This window comes from Lithobates pipiens, unplaced genomic scaffold, assembly GCF_037356315.1.
Source record: "Lithobates pipiens isolate NorthernLeopardFrog02 unplaced genomic scaffold, aLitPip1_a1.2 Scaffold_22, whole genome shotgun sequence".
Lineage (NCBI taxonomy): Eukaryota > Metazoa > Chordata > Amphibia > Anura > Ranidae > Lithobates > Lithobates pipiens.
In genome coordinates, this window is record NW_027507784.1 from 152432942 (window position 1) to 152453009 (window position 20068).

Genomic DNA, 20068 nt, shown 5'->3' on the forward strand with positions numbered 1-20068 from the left:
TATATATATATATATATATATACTCTGCTCAAAAAGTTCAAGGAACGCTTTTTAATCAGAGTATAGCATCAAGTCAATTAAACTCCTGGGATATTGATCTGGTCAGTTAAGTAGCAGAAGGAGTTGCTAATCAGTTTCAATTGCTTTGGTGTTAATGAAATTAACAACATGTGCATTAGATAGGCACCAATGAGACAACTTCCAAAGCAGGATTGGATTTACAGATGGAGGTTATTGACATTTTTCCCTACTCATCTTTTCTGACTGTTTTCACTAGTTTTGCATTTGACTAGAGTCAGTGTCACTACTGGTAGCATGAGGCGATACCTGAACCCTATAGAGCAGTGGTCATCAACCCTGTCCCCAGGGCCCACTAACAGGCCACGTTTGCAAGATAACTGAAATACATCACAGGTGATATCATTTGCTGCTAAGTGATTACAGTATTCTAGTCTGCATCTCCACAAGGTAATACATAAAATCTGGCCTGTTAGTGGGCCCCCGAGGACAGGGTTGATGACCACTGCTACAGAGGTTGCACAGGCAGGCCAACTCTTCCAGGATGGCACATCAATTTGCTGTGTCTTTAGTGGGCCCTGTGCTCACTGCACGGCACCGTGGAACTCGACTGGCATTTGCCATTGAACCTCAGAATTGTCAGGTCCACCACTGGCATCCTGTACATTTCACAGATGGGAGCAGGTTCACCCTGAGCACTTGTGACAGACCTGAAAGGGTCTGAAGAAGACGTGGAGAATGTTATGCTGCCTGTAACATCGTTCAGCATAACCAGTTTGGTGGTGGGTCAGTGATGGTCTGGGAGTCATATCCATGGAGACACGTACAGATCTCTACAGGCTAGACAATGACACCCTGACTGACATTAAGTATCAGGATGAAAACCTTGGATGCATTGTCAGACCCTACGCTGGAGCAGTGGGTCCTGGGTTCCCACAGGCTCATGTGGTGACAGTATGGGGACAGTATGCAGCCAGTTCCTGGAGGATGAAGGAATTTATATCATTGAATGAACCCGCTCACCTGACCTAAATCCAATAGAACAACTCTGGGACATTATGTTTTGGTCTATCTGCCGCCACTGCCGAGTTGCACCTCAGTCTGTTCAGGATCTCAGTGATACCCTGGTCCAGATCTGGGAGCAAATAACCAAAGACGCCATCAATCCTCTCATTGGGAGCATGCCCCAACATTGACAGGCATGCATTCAAGCATGTGGGGGCCATGCAAACTTCTGAGTACCATTTTGAGTCGCTACAATGAAATTTCAGCAAAAGGGATAAGCATAATTTTTTCACTTTGATTTTTGGGGTGTCTTTGAATTCAGCCGTCTGTAGGTTGATCATTTTCATTTTCATCACATGATGTGGCATGTTCTTAACACATTACCCAATCCATATTAAAATAGGTATCCAGCATGATATTTTTCCCCACTGAGGCCGCGTACACACGCGGGGACTGTTCGCCCAACTTTGTCCGCTGAACAGTGTTTCGGCAAACAGTCCGCTCGTGTGTGGGCTTTCAGCGGACAGTTTCAGCGAACAGTCCGCTGAACAAGGTTTTTCGGAATTTCCGAAAAACTGTCCGCTGAAACCTTGTTTCAGCGAACAGTTCCCTCGTGTGTAGGCTTGTTCGACAAACTAAGTTCCGCGCATGCTCAGAAAGGCTTTACACGCCGAAAGTTATAATGCAGTGTATAGGACGTCGTATTTTTCGTCCCGTCGTACGTGCCGTTCACGTCATCGCGCACGGTTTCAGCAAACTGTTCGTACGTCGTGTGTGGCCATGTCCGTCCATGCTAATTTTGAGCGGACTGTTTGCCGAAACTGTTTGACGGACAAAGTTGGGCGAACAGTCCCCGCGTGTGTACGCGGCCTGAGATCTGATGTGTTTTCAAAGTGTTCCTGGAATTTTTTTTAGCAGTACAGTATATATATATATATATATATATATATATATATATATATATATATATATATATTTGTATCTCACAAAAGTGAGTACACCCCTTTTGTAAATATTTTATTATGTCTTTTCATGTGACAACACTAAAGAAATTACACTTTTCTACAATGTAAAGTAGTATGTGTACAGCTTGTATGACAGTGTAAATTTCCTGTCCCCTCAAAAGAACTCAACACATAGGCATTGCTGTCTAAACCACTGGCAACAAAAGTTAGTACACCCCTAAGTGAAAATGTTAATTGGGCCCAAAGTGTCAATATTTTGTGTGGCCACAATTATTTTCCAGCACTGCCTTAACCCTCTTGGGCATGGAGTTAACAAGAGCTTCACAGGTTGCCACTGGAGTCCTCTTTCACTTCTGCATGACAACATCGCAGAGCCGTTTGAGGATGCCTCACAGATGCTCAATATGGTTTAGGTGTAGAGACATGCTTGACCAAGTCCATCACCTTTAGTGGTCGTCTTGGAGGTGTGTTTGGGGTCATTATGTTGGAATACTGCCCTGCGGCCCAGTCTCCGAAGGGAGGGGATTATGCTCTGATTCAGTATGTCACAGTACCTGTTGGTATTCCTGGTTCCTTGAATGAACTGTACCTCCCCATTGCCGGCAGCACTCATGCAGCCCCAGACCATGACACTCCCACCACCTTGCTTGACTGTAGGCAAGACAAACTTGTCTTTGTACTCCTCACCTGGTTGTGGCCACACACGCTTGACACCATCTGAACCAAATAATTTTATCTTGGTCTCATCAGACCACAGGACATGATTCCAGTAATCCATGTCCTTAGTCTGCTTATCTTCAGCAAACTGTTTGCGGGCTTTCTTGTGAATCATTTAGAAGAAGCTTACTTCTGGGATGACAGCCATGCAGTGTGCGTCGTATGGTCTGAGCACTGACAGGCTGACCCCCCACCCCTTCAACCTATGCAGCAATGCTGGCAGCACTCAAAAGTCTATTTCCCAAAGACAACCTCTTAATATGATGCTGAGCACGTGTTCTCAACTTCTTTGAATGACCATAACACGACCTGTTCTGAGTGGAACCTCTCCTGTTAAACTGTTGTATGGTCTTGGACATCGTGCTGCAGCTCAGTTTCAGGGTCTTGGTAATCTTTTTATTGCCTAGGCCATCTTTATGTAGAGCAACAATTCTTTTTTTTTTAGATTCTCAGAGAATTCTTTGTCATGATGAAGTGCCATGTTGAACTTCCAGTGGCCAGTATGAGAGAGTCAGAGTGACAACACCAAATTTAATACACCTGCTCCCTATTCACATCTGAGGCCTTGTAACACTAACAAGTCACATGACTTCGGGAGGGAAAATGTCTAATTGGGCCCAATTTGTATGTTTTCACTTAGGGGTGTACTCACTTTTGTTGCCAGCTTGGTTTAGAGATGGCTGTGTGGTGAGTTATGTTAATGGGACAGCAAATTTACACTGTTATACAAGCTGTACACTCACTAGTTTACATTGTAGCAAAGTGTCATTTCTTCAGTGTTGTCACATGAAAAGATAAAAAGAATAAAATATTTACACAAATGTGAGGGGTGTACTCACTTTTGTGAGATACTATGTATAAATATATATATATATATAATATATATATATATATATATATATATATATATATATATATATATATATATATATATATATATATAGATTGTGATATTTGAGGGTTCTTTAGCTTCTGTGTAGAGCACAGCAGTGAGCAGAGACCACAGCAGTCATGCCATTTAAGGCTGCTTTCACACTGGGGCGGTATTCAGATGTTACAGCGCTAAAAATAGCGCCTGTGTAACGCCTGAAAAAAAACGGCCCCTTTAACTCCAGTGTGAAAGCCGGAGGGCTTTCACACTGGAGTGATGCGCTGGCAGGACGGTGAAAAAAGTCCTGCCAGCCGCATCTTTGCAGCGGTAAAGGAGCGGTGTATTCACCGCTCCTATACCGCTCCTACCCATTGAAATCAATGGGACACCGCGGCAATACCGCCGGCAAAGCGCCGCAGCAGCGGCGCTTTGCGGGCGGGTTTAACCCCTTTTCGGCCGCTAGCGGGGGTTAAAACCACCCTGCTAGCGCCCGCACACCGCCGCTAAAAATACGGTAAAGCACCGCTAAAAATAGCGGCACTTTACCGCCGACGCCGCTCCCGCTGCAGTGTGAAAGCAGCCTTAGGGCTTGTTGGCCCACTTTTATTAAATGAAAAAGAAAAGAAGTCCTATAACAGGAGGGTTGCCCACACAGGGGTGTTAGCTTTCCACAGCAAACACTGTAAGTTGAACAGAAAATACCAAGCCACCTAGCTCTCTTTAGCAGCACTGCTGCTTAGGCTTATGCTTCAGCCCTCTCGGCTCTATAACGGAGTTCCTATCCACTCTGTACCTCAGCACTCTTCCAGCTTCCTTGCTGTTCCAGCCCACAGGCTTGGACCATCTGTCTTCTCTGCCAGACAGACGTGTGCAGACATGCACACTTCTCCCTTGCTTGCCTGGACTCCTCGGAAGGGTGGAGCCCAGAACCCTGGTCTTGGCTCTGTTATAAGCCCAGGACCCACCTGTTCAATCAACCAGCCAGACTTCTGGCTGTTCCCAAAACCCGGTCCCAGGATTGGAGATTCCCACAGGGGGAAGCGCTCTTAGTAGGGATTCTTCTAGAGGTACTGGTCCATCTAGGCCAAGGAGAAAGCCATTTGAGCCTAAACTTAACATATTATCCAGGTATGTCAGGATTCTTTACAATACATGTGTGCATACATGTACTATTAGTATACACTTTTTCTGATCTTTTAGGTCAGACTATCTGTGACTATCTGTGATGTCCTCTATCTGTGGCCTTCTTTGAGGTGGACCTCCGTAGGGGTATCTCTTGCTTCGGGGGTGGCCATCTGTTCCATCTCACCTGTTGGCAACTGACCTTATGTAGGTCTTTCTTTTATCAAGTGCATGAGCAAACAAGATGCTAAATGGTATGTGAAGCCTAAATTGTTGAATGTATTGTGGCTCTATTTGATGTCCTCTATAGTGCTGTATGCTTTTTATTAATAGAATTATTGTACGAATACAGATCTCCTTGTTACTACCCCTGAAGAAAGGCGTTTATAGGAGAATCATTAAGTATCTGTATATTTCATACATCAATTCAAATTGACAATTTGTATTTGTCTTTGCACAGACATGATTTTATTGTTATGTTTCAATTTCTTTTGTAATAAAATGTATACTTTTTATGCTTGGTGTTTATGTGGCCTTTAAAGTCCTGCTCCTAAGAGGGTTATTTCTTGGTTCTCAATTATTTTTTGGGATGTTGGCGACAGAACACTTGGTTCTGTCAATGGTGGAATCTTTTTCTTTCTTTTTTTTTTTACTATTGGAACACAATGTTGAGAGATGCTGTATCTCTTAGTGAAATAAATAGTTCATTTGGACCATCTTGGTCCAAAGGAACTTTTTAAACTTCACTAAAAGCTGGAGATAAGCTTTAAATCAAAGTGATTGCAAACCCCATTCATGAAATTTTACCTAAGCACATATATCTGTAGTGTTTACTGATCTCGCTCAAAAGGTTTAACTGAAGTCGACTTCAGGTAATCTTCCCAGACACGAAAAGCAACTGTTGGAGGTGTGATACAGATAGGGGAACTCTTCTACATATTTTTTGGGAGTGCCCAAAGCTACATACAGACTTTACTATACCCGACAACCCAGCGTTCTTTTTACTACATGTCTCTAACATTCCGATCAAAACATACAAAAAATCTATCCTGAGACACTTGGTGAATGCAGCAAAATCTTGCATCCCATTGTTGTGGAAACAACACAACCCTCCATCGATTGCACTATGGCTAAAAAAAAGTAGAACACATAAAACAAATGGAAGACCTAATTTTGACCGCAACTGATAGACGCGAGATATATAACCAGACTTGGACCCAGTGGAACATATTTAAGTATTCACGAGAAGGTAAATCACTCCTTCAGTCATAACCCTCATTCAGGATCCCACACAGGGAAGCTCTGCAGGCCATGCCTAAGAGAGATCCACGTAGCTTGTAAGTCGGTATCCTTTGGAACCCACCCTCCCTCCTCCTTCTTGCCCCCTCTCTATATTTTCCTTTCTTTTCTTACTATATCTTTTCATCTCCTGTCAAAGACAATGAGGTTTCTCTGGCAGATGGGCAGATCTGAGACGGGTTAGTAGCAAGGGAATTACTGCCTTGGCACCGAGAACAAATCTTACGGGAGGAAATAGAAGTAATGGTTATGGGTATCACTGATTTCTCACTGATTTCCCAACGAGATTTAGATATTCTATATATAAGGTTATTATTATGTCTGATGTATTCTACTGTCCTGTGTTTAGACGGCAACACCCCTCCATACTGATATAAAGTGTATGGCATATTCATGCTTTTCCTTTACTGTATACTCGTGTCTTACTTGTTTAAAACCTCAATAAAACTTATATTTGCAAAAGGTCTAACTGCCATTTCTCTCTGGTGCTCCATTCCTCTCTTATTGGCATGAGTGACGTCTGAAAAGTTCTCCAACATAACATGAGCTGAAAATTTGTGTCAGGGAAGGAGCTTAGGGGAACATTAGCAGAGAGCTTGTCTATTCAGACTACAGCTCTGCATGTTCCTTCATTTCTCTGCCTATGTGGAGGGGGGGGGGGTGTCCCGTTCCTCCAATCAGCTCTCAACACAGTGTAACTTCACTCCTCCCACCCATCTTTATGTGCTGCTAAAGAGGAAAAAAGATTTCTAACACAATCTATACTTTCCTAAGGATTTAGAAAGGGGAAGGCAGCAGTTATATAAATAAAACTTATGTAGGGAGATTTGTTTTATCTCTGTGTATCATCTGAGGCTGTTTACTTCACTAAGTATCTGTGAGGGTTTACAACCACTTTATGAGACCACAGATAATACATTTGTGTGAAACTGGCCATCAGCATAACAATTTAATGAACGGGGCTAGTTCTAAATCTACTAGATGGGTTTTATTACAAGAAATAAGACACTGCAGTCCCTCCATCCACCGTATCTCCCTTCTCTTCCTCTCTCTCTCCCCTTCTTTAGTGCCTCTCCTCTTTTTTTCTCTCTTTTTTCTGGTGTTTTCTGGTGGTTCAGACTCTCTCAGTAGGCATGCCACTACCTTTTCTATTTTTTATACTGTTCTGGGTGTTTGTGGGTGCTGTCAAATTTTCTTATGGATAATTTAACATGATTTTAAGATGACTTATGACATTTTTACCCATGAATGTGCAGCATTTGTTCCATGACAGCTTCTATGTCCTTATTAACCACTTTTCAGCCTAAGGACCAGAGGTCTTTTTACAATTTCGCACTGCACTGCTTTAACTGGTAATTGCGCGGTCATGCAATGTTGTACCCAAACGAAATTTGCGTCCTTTTCTTCCCACAAATAGAGCTTTCTTTTGATGGTATTTGATTGCCTCTGCGATTTTTATTTTTTGCGATATAAATGGAAAAAGACCGAAAATTTTGAGAAAAAAATATATTTTCTACTTTTTGTTATAAGACAAATCGAATAAACTCAATTTTAGTCATACATTTAGGGCAAAATTTATTCAGCCACATGTCTTTAGTAAAAAAAATGTCAATAAGCGTATATTTATTGGTTTGCGCAAAGTTATAGCGTCTACAAACTAGAGTACATTTTCTGGAATTTACACAGCTTTTAATTTATGACTGCCTCATTTCGTGAGGTGCTAAAATGGCAAGGCAGTACAACCCCCCCCCCAAATAACCCCATTTTGGAAAGTAGACACCCCAAGGAAATTGCTGAGGGGCATGTTGAGCCCATATTGAATATTTACAAAAAGTTGTCACTAAATGATATATTGCTCACACATGCCATAGTTATATGTGGAATTGCACCCCAAAATATATTCTGCTGCTTCTCCTGAGTACGGGGATACCACATATGTGGGACTTTTTGGGAGTCTAGCTGCGTACGGCACCCCGGAAACCAATCACTGCCTTCAGGGTTTCTAAGGGTGCAAATTTTTGATTTCACTCCTCACTACCTATCACAGTTTCGAAGGCCATAAAATGCCAAAATAACACAAAACCCCCCCAAATGACCCCATTTTGGAAAGTAGACACCCCAAGCTATTTACTGAGAGGCACGTTGAGTCCATGAAATATTTTATATTTTGCCACAAGTTGCAGGAATATTAAAAAAATTTTTTGCACAAAGTTGTCACTAAATGATATATTGCTCACACATGCTATGGGAATAAGTCAAATTATACCCCAAAATAAATTCTGCTGCTTCTCCCGAGTACGGGGATACCACATGTGGGGGACTTTTTGGGAGCCTAGCCACGTACGGGACCCCAAAAACCAAGCACTGCGTTCCGGATTTAAATATAAAACGCTACCAAAAAAAACTGTTAGCGATCACAGGGATCAGGCCTGACTCTGCGATCGCTGTACTTATGTGTTTAGTGTTTTGTAAGTGACAGCGATCGATCGATACTGCACTTGGGTGGGCTGGGCGGAGGGGCAAAACGCAGGTGCCAGCAGGTATCTGGGCTGATCCCGCTAACAATGCGTTTTTTTGGAACCCTAAACTGCTGGGGACGCTAGTATAGATCTGATCAGATCAGATATTGATCTGTTCAGATTCTATACCACTACGGGAGGTGTATGCTTTGCGCATGGGTGTTAGCGGTACTGGCACTAACCTAGCGCTGCCTGGGGCGATGCAGACCCTGACCCTAAAACCTAATTGATATCACCCGCCGGGTGATCAGGGGGTTAAACCTTTATTAGGTAATAAATGGTGGGTGCCCTGATGCTATAAAAAGCAACTAACTAACCAGAGTCACCCGTAACACTTATACAGTGATCACTGGTGAAAGGGTTAACTAGGGGCAATCAGGGGGTTAAAATTTTTATTAGGTAGTATATGGGGGTCCCTGGCGCTATATAAAAACCTGACGGGGAACCTAAATAACTAACTGGCTAACCAGCGTCACCAGTGACACTTATACGGTGATCGCTGGTGAAAGGGTTAACTAGGGGCAATCAGGGGGTTAAAACCATTATTGGGTAGTATATGGGGGTACCTAGCGCTATAAAAACCTGGCGGTGAACCTAAAAAAATAACTAGCTACTTAGAGGCACCAGTGACACTAATGCAGCGATCAGAAAAACGATCGCTTAGTGACACTGGCAAAAGGGGGTGAAAGGGTTAACTAGGGCAATCAGGGGGTTAAAACCATTATTGGGTAGTATATCGGGGTACCTAGCGCTATAAAAACCTGGCGGTGAACCTAAAAAAATAACTAGCTACCTAGCGACACTAATGCAGCGATCAGAAAAATGATCGCTTAGTGACACTGGCAAAAGGGGGTGAAAGGGTTAATTAGGAGCAATCAGGGGGTTAAAACCATTATTGGGTAGTATATCGGGGTACCTAGCGCTATAAAAACCTGGCGGTGAACCTAAAAAAATAACTAGCTACTTAGCGGCACCAGTGACACTAATGCAGCGATCAGAAAAACGATTGCTTAGTGACACTGGCAAAAGGGGGTGAAAGAGTTAACTCTAAGGGCAATCAGGGGGTTAAACCTTTATTGGGGGGTGGTAGGGGGGCTACCCTGGACCTAACACTAACTGCCCTGACAGTTTTTACTTTTACAACTGACACTGAATGCAGTGATCAGTAAATAAATGATCACTGCAATCAGTGACACTGTGACTGGGGTGGGGGGATCGGGGGGCGATCGGGGGGGTGATGGGGGGGGTTTGTGTGCCTGTGTGTGCCTACATGTCAGTGTAGTGTTGGTGCACACTTACTTTTAGTCTTCTCCTCGTAGTCTGGTCAAAAAGACCCCCCCGAGGAGAATGACATCACTTCCTCCCTGCCTGTGTATACAATACACAGTGGGAGGAAGCTTCTCATTCGCCAGGAGCGATCGAGAGGGGATGGCCAGAAACCAACGGCCGTCCCCTCATCCCGGATCGCTCCTGAAGTGAAACGGACCACCGCATCCAGCGGGAGGGGGTCTGATCGGACCCCCCACCCGCTGGAAGGCAAGCACGTACATGTACGTGCTTGTGCCTGTACATGCCATTGTGAAGACGTACAATTGCATGCGGAGGGCGTTAAGTGTTTAAAAATCTGAATTTACAAAAAAAAGATATTGCAGAGGATATAGCAGTGTAAAAGTGACCAGCAGCAGGATACATTTAATTAGGGAATATAGGCCATAAACAGGAGTGATGTAATGTTGGGTGGTTTATCATCTATCAACATAAAGTAGACATAAAATTCACAAAAGCCCCCTAATGGGATTTGGTAAATCTGCTGACCATAGTTCAAAGGTGATGCAGCATTATGGTTAAAAAAAAAATCTGCTGGTTGAATCTGCACATAAATTTGCCAGCACCGAAAATCGTGCATTCCTCAAGATGAAACCCATAGTAGCGCTGAACCCTAATATCACCCCTGGTGCTTGGGAGTCTGAATCCACTTTGGATGATATATGACATTACATTTTTGTACTTATGTGTGCAGCAGGCATGCAAATCAAAACTGAGATAATTCAGGACTTTAAGGCATGAAGTTCTACAGTTACAGTAAAAGGAAAGATTGATTAATTTTGTTCCTTTTTAACTTAGTTTTTAATCATTCAAATTTCTAATAAGAAAAACCAGCATTATCTCCATGTTTGTTGGCAATTGCAGGGGCACTGTTAGAATTCATGGGGCCTACTTAACGGGGCCCCCAACCCCACCCTTGACCACACCCTTAACCCCGCCATTGACCGCACCCTTAACTCCACCATCGACCCCACCCATAACCCCTCCGTCGACCCCACCCTAAACCCCGCAGTCGACCCCCACCCTAAACCCCGCCCACCAGACTAAAAAAAAAGCCGAAAGCCTGGTACACACGATGAGATTATCGGATGACTGATTGTCCAGTTATTTTACCTGTTAATCTCATAGCTAAAAAGAAGAGGCTACTAAAGTACAAAAATTCTTGTAGGATGGTAGAAACATTTTTGTGTTTGTCCTTTCGGATAATTTCAGATGAATTGTGTACTAATGATCAGATTATCGCACAATCAATTTGAAAGCAGTGTTTTTAGTCTGAAATTCTGATCATGTGATTAGGACTTTAGCTTTGTCTTTAAGTGATATTTATCTTTCTCCAGTCTGTTATAAACTCCACTCAGCAGAGGATTCGTAAGCAGATTCCCTGCTGAACTGGAGCCGAATGGGGCAGATGTCAGTGTTTTGACATCCATGCCTCCTCAGTCTGTGTCCGCATATACAACACAGCAGACAGGGGTGGAGTAGTGATGTCTATATGGGTAGCCAGATGTAAATTCACTTACATCCATTTACATTAGGCTACCTTTGATCTGTCAATATTCACATTGAGGTCTGGAAAAATAGAAGAGGATGCAGTCTTTTTCTATTTTTTTCTAGACCTGCACAGATCTGGAGATAGGTAGGTGTGGACACAAGCCCATCTACATCCAGACTCCTATAGACCTACGTGGCGCATTCAAGCAGACATAATTGGAAAGCTGGGTTGAAAGGTTATTTAAGGACAGCAGTGGTGTTGGGGGGGGGGGGGGGGCTCAGCTGCAAGTTCTTACTGCCCCAACCCCCAAAAAACAAAACAAAAAACAAAACAAAAATGTGTAAACTAGCATCTCATGCTTATGATCATTATCATTATGATGATCACAGCACAGCACATACTTTACTGGGTCAGTGTTACATGGCTGTTGGGTGCTGATTTTTATGGCTGTACAGTGTTATAGTCTGTAACACACAGTACAGCTATAAAGTTAACAAAGTCAGTACCTAACAGCCATGTGACACTGACCCAGTAAAGTATGTGCTGTGCTTTGATCATCATAATGATAATGATCATAAACACACAGTCAGAAAGTCTGGGAGCTGTGCCTGCCTGGCAGTGTCACTGTGCAGTGAGTGCCGCATGTCTGTGCACCACCACCTGTTACCTGGAAGAGCACTGCTGAGCCCTCAGCCATCTCTCATCAGTCTCTCCCTTAGTTCACAGCCTCTTTACTGATGACAGAGCGATGTACAAAGGAATCACTCCTCCAGGCATAGTAGGCAGTGGGCGGCCACGGCCGTGTTCTGTCAAAATAGCCAATACATCAAGATCTCCAATTACGTCACTTTCGGTTACTGTAAACCGGAGATTTCAGTAACTCCGGTACACAAAGACTTTGCTGTTTTGACACAACAGCGGTTAATGAGGAAAAGGTTGTCGTTTGCACGGAGGTGGCCATTTTTTTGGTTAGTATGGGAGTAACAATATCTGCTCATAATACCGTGTACCAGAGTGTATATGGTTGCCAGTGTTGTGTCAAAACAGCAGTTCATCCAAATCTCTAATTACTGACGGTTTACAATAACCGGAAGTGACGTAATTGGAGATCTTGATGGATTGGCTATTTTTTACAGAACACACATACACATTACAAAGTGAACACGACTCATTCCTTTAGTAAATCAATGTAGGAAACCTCAATTTGTGTCCCACAGTAAGGCCTACAAGTAGAAACTTAAAGCAGAGTTTCACCCAAAAGTGGAACTTCTGCTCATTCATCTCCTTCCCCCTCCAGTGCCACATTTGGCACCTTTTAGAGGAGGAGGGGGAAGTGGATACCTATCTTTGACAGTTATCCTGTCCCCACTTCTGGGAGTCCAGGCCACGGCACATTACTTTACAGCTTAGCTCCCTACTCCTCCCTCCTCCTTCCCCCACCGCCAGGCCAGTAGGAGAGCAAAGTGGTGCTTCACGCATGAGCAGTAGGGACGCAGCGTGAAGCCATAATGCTACACTTCCGGGTTCCCTTACCCGCAATGGCAGCACCCGACAGCTGATGGAAAAATCAGCTGTGGTGCCGACATCGCTGGACTCCAGGACAGGTAAGTGTCCTATTATTAAAAGTCAGCAGCTGCAGTATGTATAGCTGCTGGCTTTCAATTTTTGCACCTCCTCGTTTTGTTTCCTATAAAATTAACAAACATGTTATACTTACCTGCTCTGTATAGTGATTTTGCACAGAGCAGCCCAGATCCTCCTCTTTCTGGGGTCCCTCTTCTGTGCTCCTGGCCTCTCCCTCATGTTGAATTCCCATCCATCAAACAGCTTGCTATGGGGGCACCCGAGCCAAGTCACAGCTCTCTGTGTCTATTCAGACACAGAGCCCCGACCTGGCCCCCTCTCTCTCCTGATTAGGCGCTTCTGCTGTGTCTCAGGCAATCAGGAGGGAGAATCTCGGACGTGGACATCGCTGGACAGAGAGGGACCTCAGGTATGTGTTAGGGGGCTGAGGGGGGCTGCTGCAAACAGAAGTTTTTTTTTATCTTAATGCATAGAATGCACTTAGATAAGAAACCTTCTGACTTTACAATCCCTTTAACATAGCCAGGCATTTGAATTAAACCACTTACTGCACCACTGGGCATCAAAATTGCGATTTAGGTCCACTCCATAGCATGTTCCATTATTGAAAGGTGCACGATTTTTTCTCCAAAGACGTTCCTGACGGTGAAACATGACACTTGCATTATATTATTACTATTTTTTATATAATAGATTTTGTGTTAATATAAATTGTTACTTAAATGTATACTAATATAGAGTATACCAACATTTAAAGTGTAACATCACTTTTGTTAAAAAACAAAACAAAAAAACTAGTACATAAATAATTTTTATCTAAACTATTTTGAAATTTTATATTTAAAAGTTACCCTATAATTTTGACAAGCTATAATTTCCTATAATTCAAAAGACCCTTCTTTGTCAACATGGCAACTGGGGACATGTTGGATGTATAGATCTCCCCTGAAATGTAATTTCCTTCCCTTTGGATTGCTCACTATCTTTCTCAGAATTTGTTCTCTTATGACAACCCTGTAACTGATCAAGCCACTATAGCAAACAGACCCTCCCACTCATCAGAGGAAAGAGAAAATAAATGGAATGCAACAGAATGGCTACATTCCTGGTAAGACAGGGTGTTTATTTAAACAATGTTGCAAATAAGATATATACTGTATAATACAGCATATCCTTCAAAAACAGGGTAACCTTTTTTGGCAGGCAAGCTGGTCATAGAGTTTCAGTCAAATTGACTAATGCATAGGGATGCTATTAAATTTTGCCTAAGTACCTAGGGATCAGTGACCCCCAGCCACATTAGCGTTAAATAAACTACACATTTATAGTATGGTAGGCTATTATCTTTGAGGAAAAACAGAAAGACATAAAAAAAACTGACTAAGCTCAACCTCAATTGTACACACTATGTGATGTATCCATAAGTAGATGTAACAGGACCCAGTGATCTGACACATGTATAGAAATATAGAAATTAGCTATTGGACACAAATATCTGAACAATACAAAACTCACTATCTATCTCATAAAATTATAATTAGCCAATTATTAAAAAAAACATACATAACCATGGCAGCTGCACGGAAGTTGTATGAACCACTTCCTCTCCCAAAAGAGAAAAAAGGGATAAAACAAGGATATTAGCACATGTTCATAAATGTTTGTGCCCCGTTGTGGGGCACAATATATATGAACTAAATCAAAAAATGTATAACATTTCCTCTTCCGTGTTGTAAAGTGATAATATTTGGCTCATGGCTGAATGTTGCTGAAGATTCTTTAAAGGGGGATCCTTTGGTAAGGTGTGTTCCAGGGCTGGTTTGAACTTGGATGTTATACAAAATCCATTAAGAGATCTTCTCATGGATATGCAAAAGTCCAGACCATATGTAAATAATGTCACCCATGTGAATAGTTGCCACTGAAGCAGCCGGCGTGGCTGGCGAAACCGGTCAAGCTTCCAGCTTGGTCCCATGCAGCCAGCATCTGGGATACCTCCTCCATTCCTTTAAGGGACTGATAGTCTATTTGAATATGGACTTATTATATATTGGACTTTACTTGAGTGTTAAATGGCTTTTTGTTTCTCTTTAACCACTTGCCGCCCGCCCTATTACAAATTGACGGCGGCAAAGTGGTTTCATTATCCTAACCGGACGTCATATGACGTGATTAGGATAATGAGCCGCTGCGCGCCCCCGGGGGCGCGCATCGCGGCGATCGTTGTTGCGGGGTGTCAGTCTGACACCCGGCAACTACGATCTCGGTAAAGAGTCTCCGACGGAGACTCTTTACCATGTGATCAGCCGTGTCCAATCACGGCTGATCACAGTGTAAATGGGAAGAGCCGGTGATCGGCTTTCCCTCACTCGCGTCTGTCAGACGCGAGTAGAGGAGAGCCGATCGGCTGCTCCTCTGACAGGGGGGGTCTGTGCTGATCGATTATCAGCACAGCCCCCCCGAGGATGCCCATACTGGACCACCAGGGACACCACTAGACCACCAGGGAAAAGGTAATAAAAATCCATAATCCTCCCTAGACCACCAGGGTGCCAGTCAGCACAATGGGTGCCAATCAGTGCCCATAATGGATGCCAATCAGTGGCCACAATGGGCATCACTGATTGGCATGCATTATTGTTTGGCACTGATTGGCATCCATTACTATAACACCGATGCCGCCTATGAGTGCCCACCTGTGCCGCCTATGAGTGCCCACCTGTGCGCCTGAGTGCCCACCTGTGCCGCCTGAGTGCCCACCTGTGCCGCCTATGAGTGCCCACCTGTGCCGCCTATGAGTGCCCACCTGTGCCGCCTATGAGTGCCCACCTGTGCCGCCTATCTATGCCCACCTGTGCCGCCTATCCATGCCTACCTGTGCCGCCTATCCATGCCCATCCGTGCCGCCCATCCGTGCCAGCTATCAGTGCCAATTTGTGCCACCTATCAGTGTCCGTCCGTGTCGCCCATCCGTGTCGCTCATCCGTGTCGCCCATCCGTGTCGCTCATCAGTGCCGCCTGTCAGTGCCACTTCATTGGTGCCACATTGGTGCCCATCAGTGCCACCTTATCAGTGCCCATCAGTGTAGCCCCATCAGTGCCCATCAGTGAAGGAGAAAACGTACTTATTTACAAAGTTTTGAAACTGAAACAAAAAAAAACATTTTTTTTTTCAAAATTTTCTGTATTTTTTTATTTGTAGCGCAAAAAATAAAAACCGTAGAGGTGATCAAATACCACCAAAAGAAAGCTCTATTTGTGGGAAAAAAATGATAAAAATTTCATTTGGGTACAGTGTAGCATGACCGCGCAATTGTCATTCAAAGTGCGACAGCGCTGAAAGCTCAAAATTGGTCTGGGCAGGAAGGTGTTTAAGTGCCCTGTATTGAAGTGGTTAAATTATACTGATGGCTCCCACACTGGGCAATGACAAATCCCATATTACACAGTTGGAGAAGTTCTCCTATGTTATTCATTTGCCAATAAAGGGTGGACAGTAGATGCCTTGCTATAAACTACAAAAATAACTATATGTAATGGCAAGGACATCCTTCCCTGGGAGTTTTTCAGTTGTATCTGATGCTCATTATATAAGCCACTATTTTACTATCATTCTATCAGGGCTGGGCTTAGCCCTTCCTCCTCAGAGCTCTGTTCTCAGGTGTCGGTTAATTGCCAAAGTCTCTTCCTTCCACAGAGACTCACCTGGTCTTCATTTCCTGCTCATCAGCTAGAGCTGCTGGTTATATAAACTTCTTGGATCAAATCTTCTGTGCCTTTGCCTTGGTTAACATATCCAGACTCTCTCTTCTGTGTTTTCCTGTGAAAGACTTTTGCTTGGCTGACTTCCCTTCTGGTTTTTGATCCTGTTTGCTGCACCCGATTTTGCTGGACTCCTGTTTCTCTGGCTTGTTCTGACTACCCTTCCTGGTTACGAAAATTTGTCTATGTTTTGACTACGTTTGCTTTGTTTATACCATTTTACCTTTTTATTAAATAGTGTGATTTTTACTGCACTTCAGTCTGATTCAGGGTTCCTGACACATTCCAAGCTGGATATATAAGAACTGATCCCATTTGGGATACCTTTATGGACTTTACAGGTTACTATAAACATGTAGTGGCCTATTATATCAACCTCAGCTTGGTTGATTTTATACCATAGCCTAAAGACATCTATTACAGTGTTGGCCACATGGAGATGACATTGTTCACATGTGGTCTGGACTTTCGCATATCCATGAGAAAATCTCTTAATGGACTTTGCATAACATCCAACTTCAAACCAGTCCTGGAACACACCTTACCAATTGACCCCCCTTTAAGGAAGCTTCAGCAACATTCAGCCATGATCCATATATTATCACAACATAGAGAAGGCAATGTTATACTTTTTTTATCTAGATGATCTAGATTGTGCACCCAATGGGGCACATACATTTATAAACATGTGCTAATACCTTGGTTTTCCCCTCTTTTTTTATTTTTTGGGAGAGGATGTTGTTCATATAACTTCCCTGCAGCTGCCGATGTGTATTTAATAATTGGCCAATTATGATTTCATGAGATGGATAGCGGGTTTTGTATTGTTCAGATATTTGTGTCTAATAAAGCAAATTTCTATATTTCAATATATGTGTCAGATCACTGGATCCTGTTACATCTACTTATGGATACAGCACATTGAGGTTGAGTTCACTCAGGCTTTTACGTCTTTTTCGTTTTCCCCCATATACGAATGCACTGACAGCTCTCTCTTAGTAGAACTTAATTCAAGTTCACCCTTTTGGAAAAATATATATTTTTTTATTTATCTTCCCATTCTGTCTTGAGGATACATTTTAAAATTTGTTTCAATTAGGCTATTATCTTTGCAACCCCAGATAGTTTAAAGCAGAACACCAGCCAAACATTTTTTTTTTATTAAAATGTGCTGTGTAAAAAATTCTATCTCTCATGAGGTGTATGCCACCTCCAGGATTGCTGCTGTTTCTTTTTTATATAGCTACTATTTCAAAAATACATGAAAGAACAAAGTAAATGGACTTTAGAGGTACCCAAGTATTACAAACAAATTCATAAAAAAATATAAATGTTTTTATCATTATAATTAAAAAGAAAAAAAAAACATAAAAGTTACATTCTTTGAAATGCCCCCCTCGCATACTGTAGGTTTCCAGTATGCTTTAGAATTTAGTAAGGCAATACAAAACATCCACATTTTTCACAGATACATGAATAGATTGATGATCAAGTAGGCAGTGGGATCCTTATTCAATTCACAGGTCACAAATATGACATTTATTGTTTCTTACATACTGAAATATTGTAGGTTCCAAGGCACTTGATCACTAAACAAGGTCTCTGGGGTGAGTGCAAGGACAATATAGACAACACCCTATAGGCCATGGAAAGAACCTACTAAGAGCACTGAGTTATCACCCATAAAGCAATACTAGTTTTGAACTTTCTTTTTGCTAGTTTGAGGTCATGTCTCCATGCTCTTAATGTCAGCTTTATATTGAAAATACTGTCCTGAATCTTGTTCCCACCCTTTATGTATTTAAAAATTTCCAGGCAAGTTTCCCCTTTCTCTTCTTTCCTCAATGTACATATTAGGTTCCTGAAGTCTCTCCTGATATGTTTTGTCCCCCAGACCTTTCACCATTTTTGTTGTCTGTCTCTAGACACAGCATTCTAAATGAGGTCTAAATAAATGTAATGTAATAGTGTAGTGGAATCAGGATCTTCTTCCTCCTAAAGGTGATCCCTCTTGTAATAGATCCTAGATATCTTTTTACTTTTCCCACTGCTTAGCCACACTGTTTGTTCATTTTTTAATTACCGTATATACTCGAGTATAGGCCGACCCGAATATAAGCCGAGGCCCCCAATTTACCCCCAAAAAAACTGGCAAACTTATTGACTCGTGTATAAGCCGAGGGTGAGACATGCCTGTCCATCCCTGTGTGTGTGTCCGTCCATCCCTGTGTGTCCGTCCATCCCTGTGTGTCCGTCCATCCCTGTGTGTCCGTCCATCCATCCCTGTGTGTGTGTGTGTCCATCCATCCATCCATCCCTGTGTGTGTGTGTGTGTCCATCCATCCATCCATCCCTGTGTGTGTGTGTGTGTCCATCCATCCATCCATCCCTGTGTGTGTGTGTCTCCATCCATCCATCCATCCCTGTGTGTGTGTGTCTCCATCCATCCATCCATCCCTGTGTGTGTGTGTCTCCATCCATCCATCCATCCCTGTGTGTGTGTGTATCCATCCATCCCTGTGTGTGTGTGTCTCCATCCATCCATCCCTGTGTGTGTGTGTCCATGTGTGTGTGTGTGTGTGTGTGTGTGTGTGTGTGTGTGTGTCCAGCCTACCTGTGTCCCGAGCCTCCGTCCCGTGCCTTGCCTCCTTGCCTCCGTCCCGTGCCGTGCCTTGCCTCCGTCCCGTGTCGTGCCTTGCCTCCGTCCCGTCCCGTGCCGTGCCGTGCCTTGCCTTGCCTTGCCTCCGTCCCGTGCCTTGCCAGGATCGCCGCTCTTCGTCGGCGCCTCGGCGGCCATTGTAAAATTCAAAAGCCGCGCCTCCGCCTTCGCCTGTGATAGGCGGAACACTGAATTTCCCAGCAGCCTGTGTTCCGCCTATCACGGACATCGTCTCATCCTCGTCCGTAGTACGAGGATGAGACGATGTCCGTGATAGGCGGAACACAGGCTGCTGGGAAATTCAGTGTTCCGCCTATCACAGGCGAAGGCGGAGCCGGAGGCGCGGCTTTTGAATTATAGAATGGCCGCTGTCTGTCTGCTCGACACGCTGATCGAGCAGGCAGACAGCGATGACTCGAGTATAAGCCGAGGGGGGCACTTTCAGCCTCAAAAAAGAGGCTGAAAATCTCGGCTTATACTCGAGTATATACGGTATCTGAAATAAGTACTCCCAAAACTTTTTTTGTAGTTTTCCCCAACACTGTACCTCCAACATTGTACACTATCAAGGTATTCTTTTTTCCCATGAGCATTATTTTACATTTAGAAATATTGAACTGCAGTTTCCACTGCTTTGATCAATCTACCAATGTCAAATCATGTTCCATGTCACAGACATCTCTTTTTTTTTTCGGGAGCAGTGATTTTATTAATGCTTAAAGTCAAACA

General features: G+C 43.3%; 1 protein-coding gene across 1 annotated transcript in view; it reads right to left on the bottom strand.

The window, feature by feature from the left end:
• The window catches only part of LOC143924260 (carboxypeptidase O-like), an 84732-nt gene that overhangs the window by 18087 nt on the left and 46577 nt on the right, over positions 1 to 20068 (bottom strand). Inside the window, 1 exon segment of the mRNA XM_077448468.1 lies at positions 13467 to 13557. Coding sequence (XP_077304594.1) covers positions 13467 to 13557 — 91 coding nt within the window.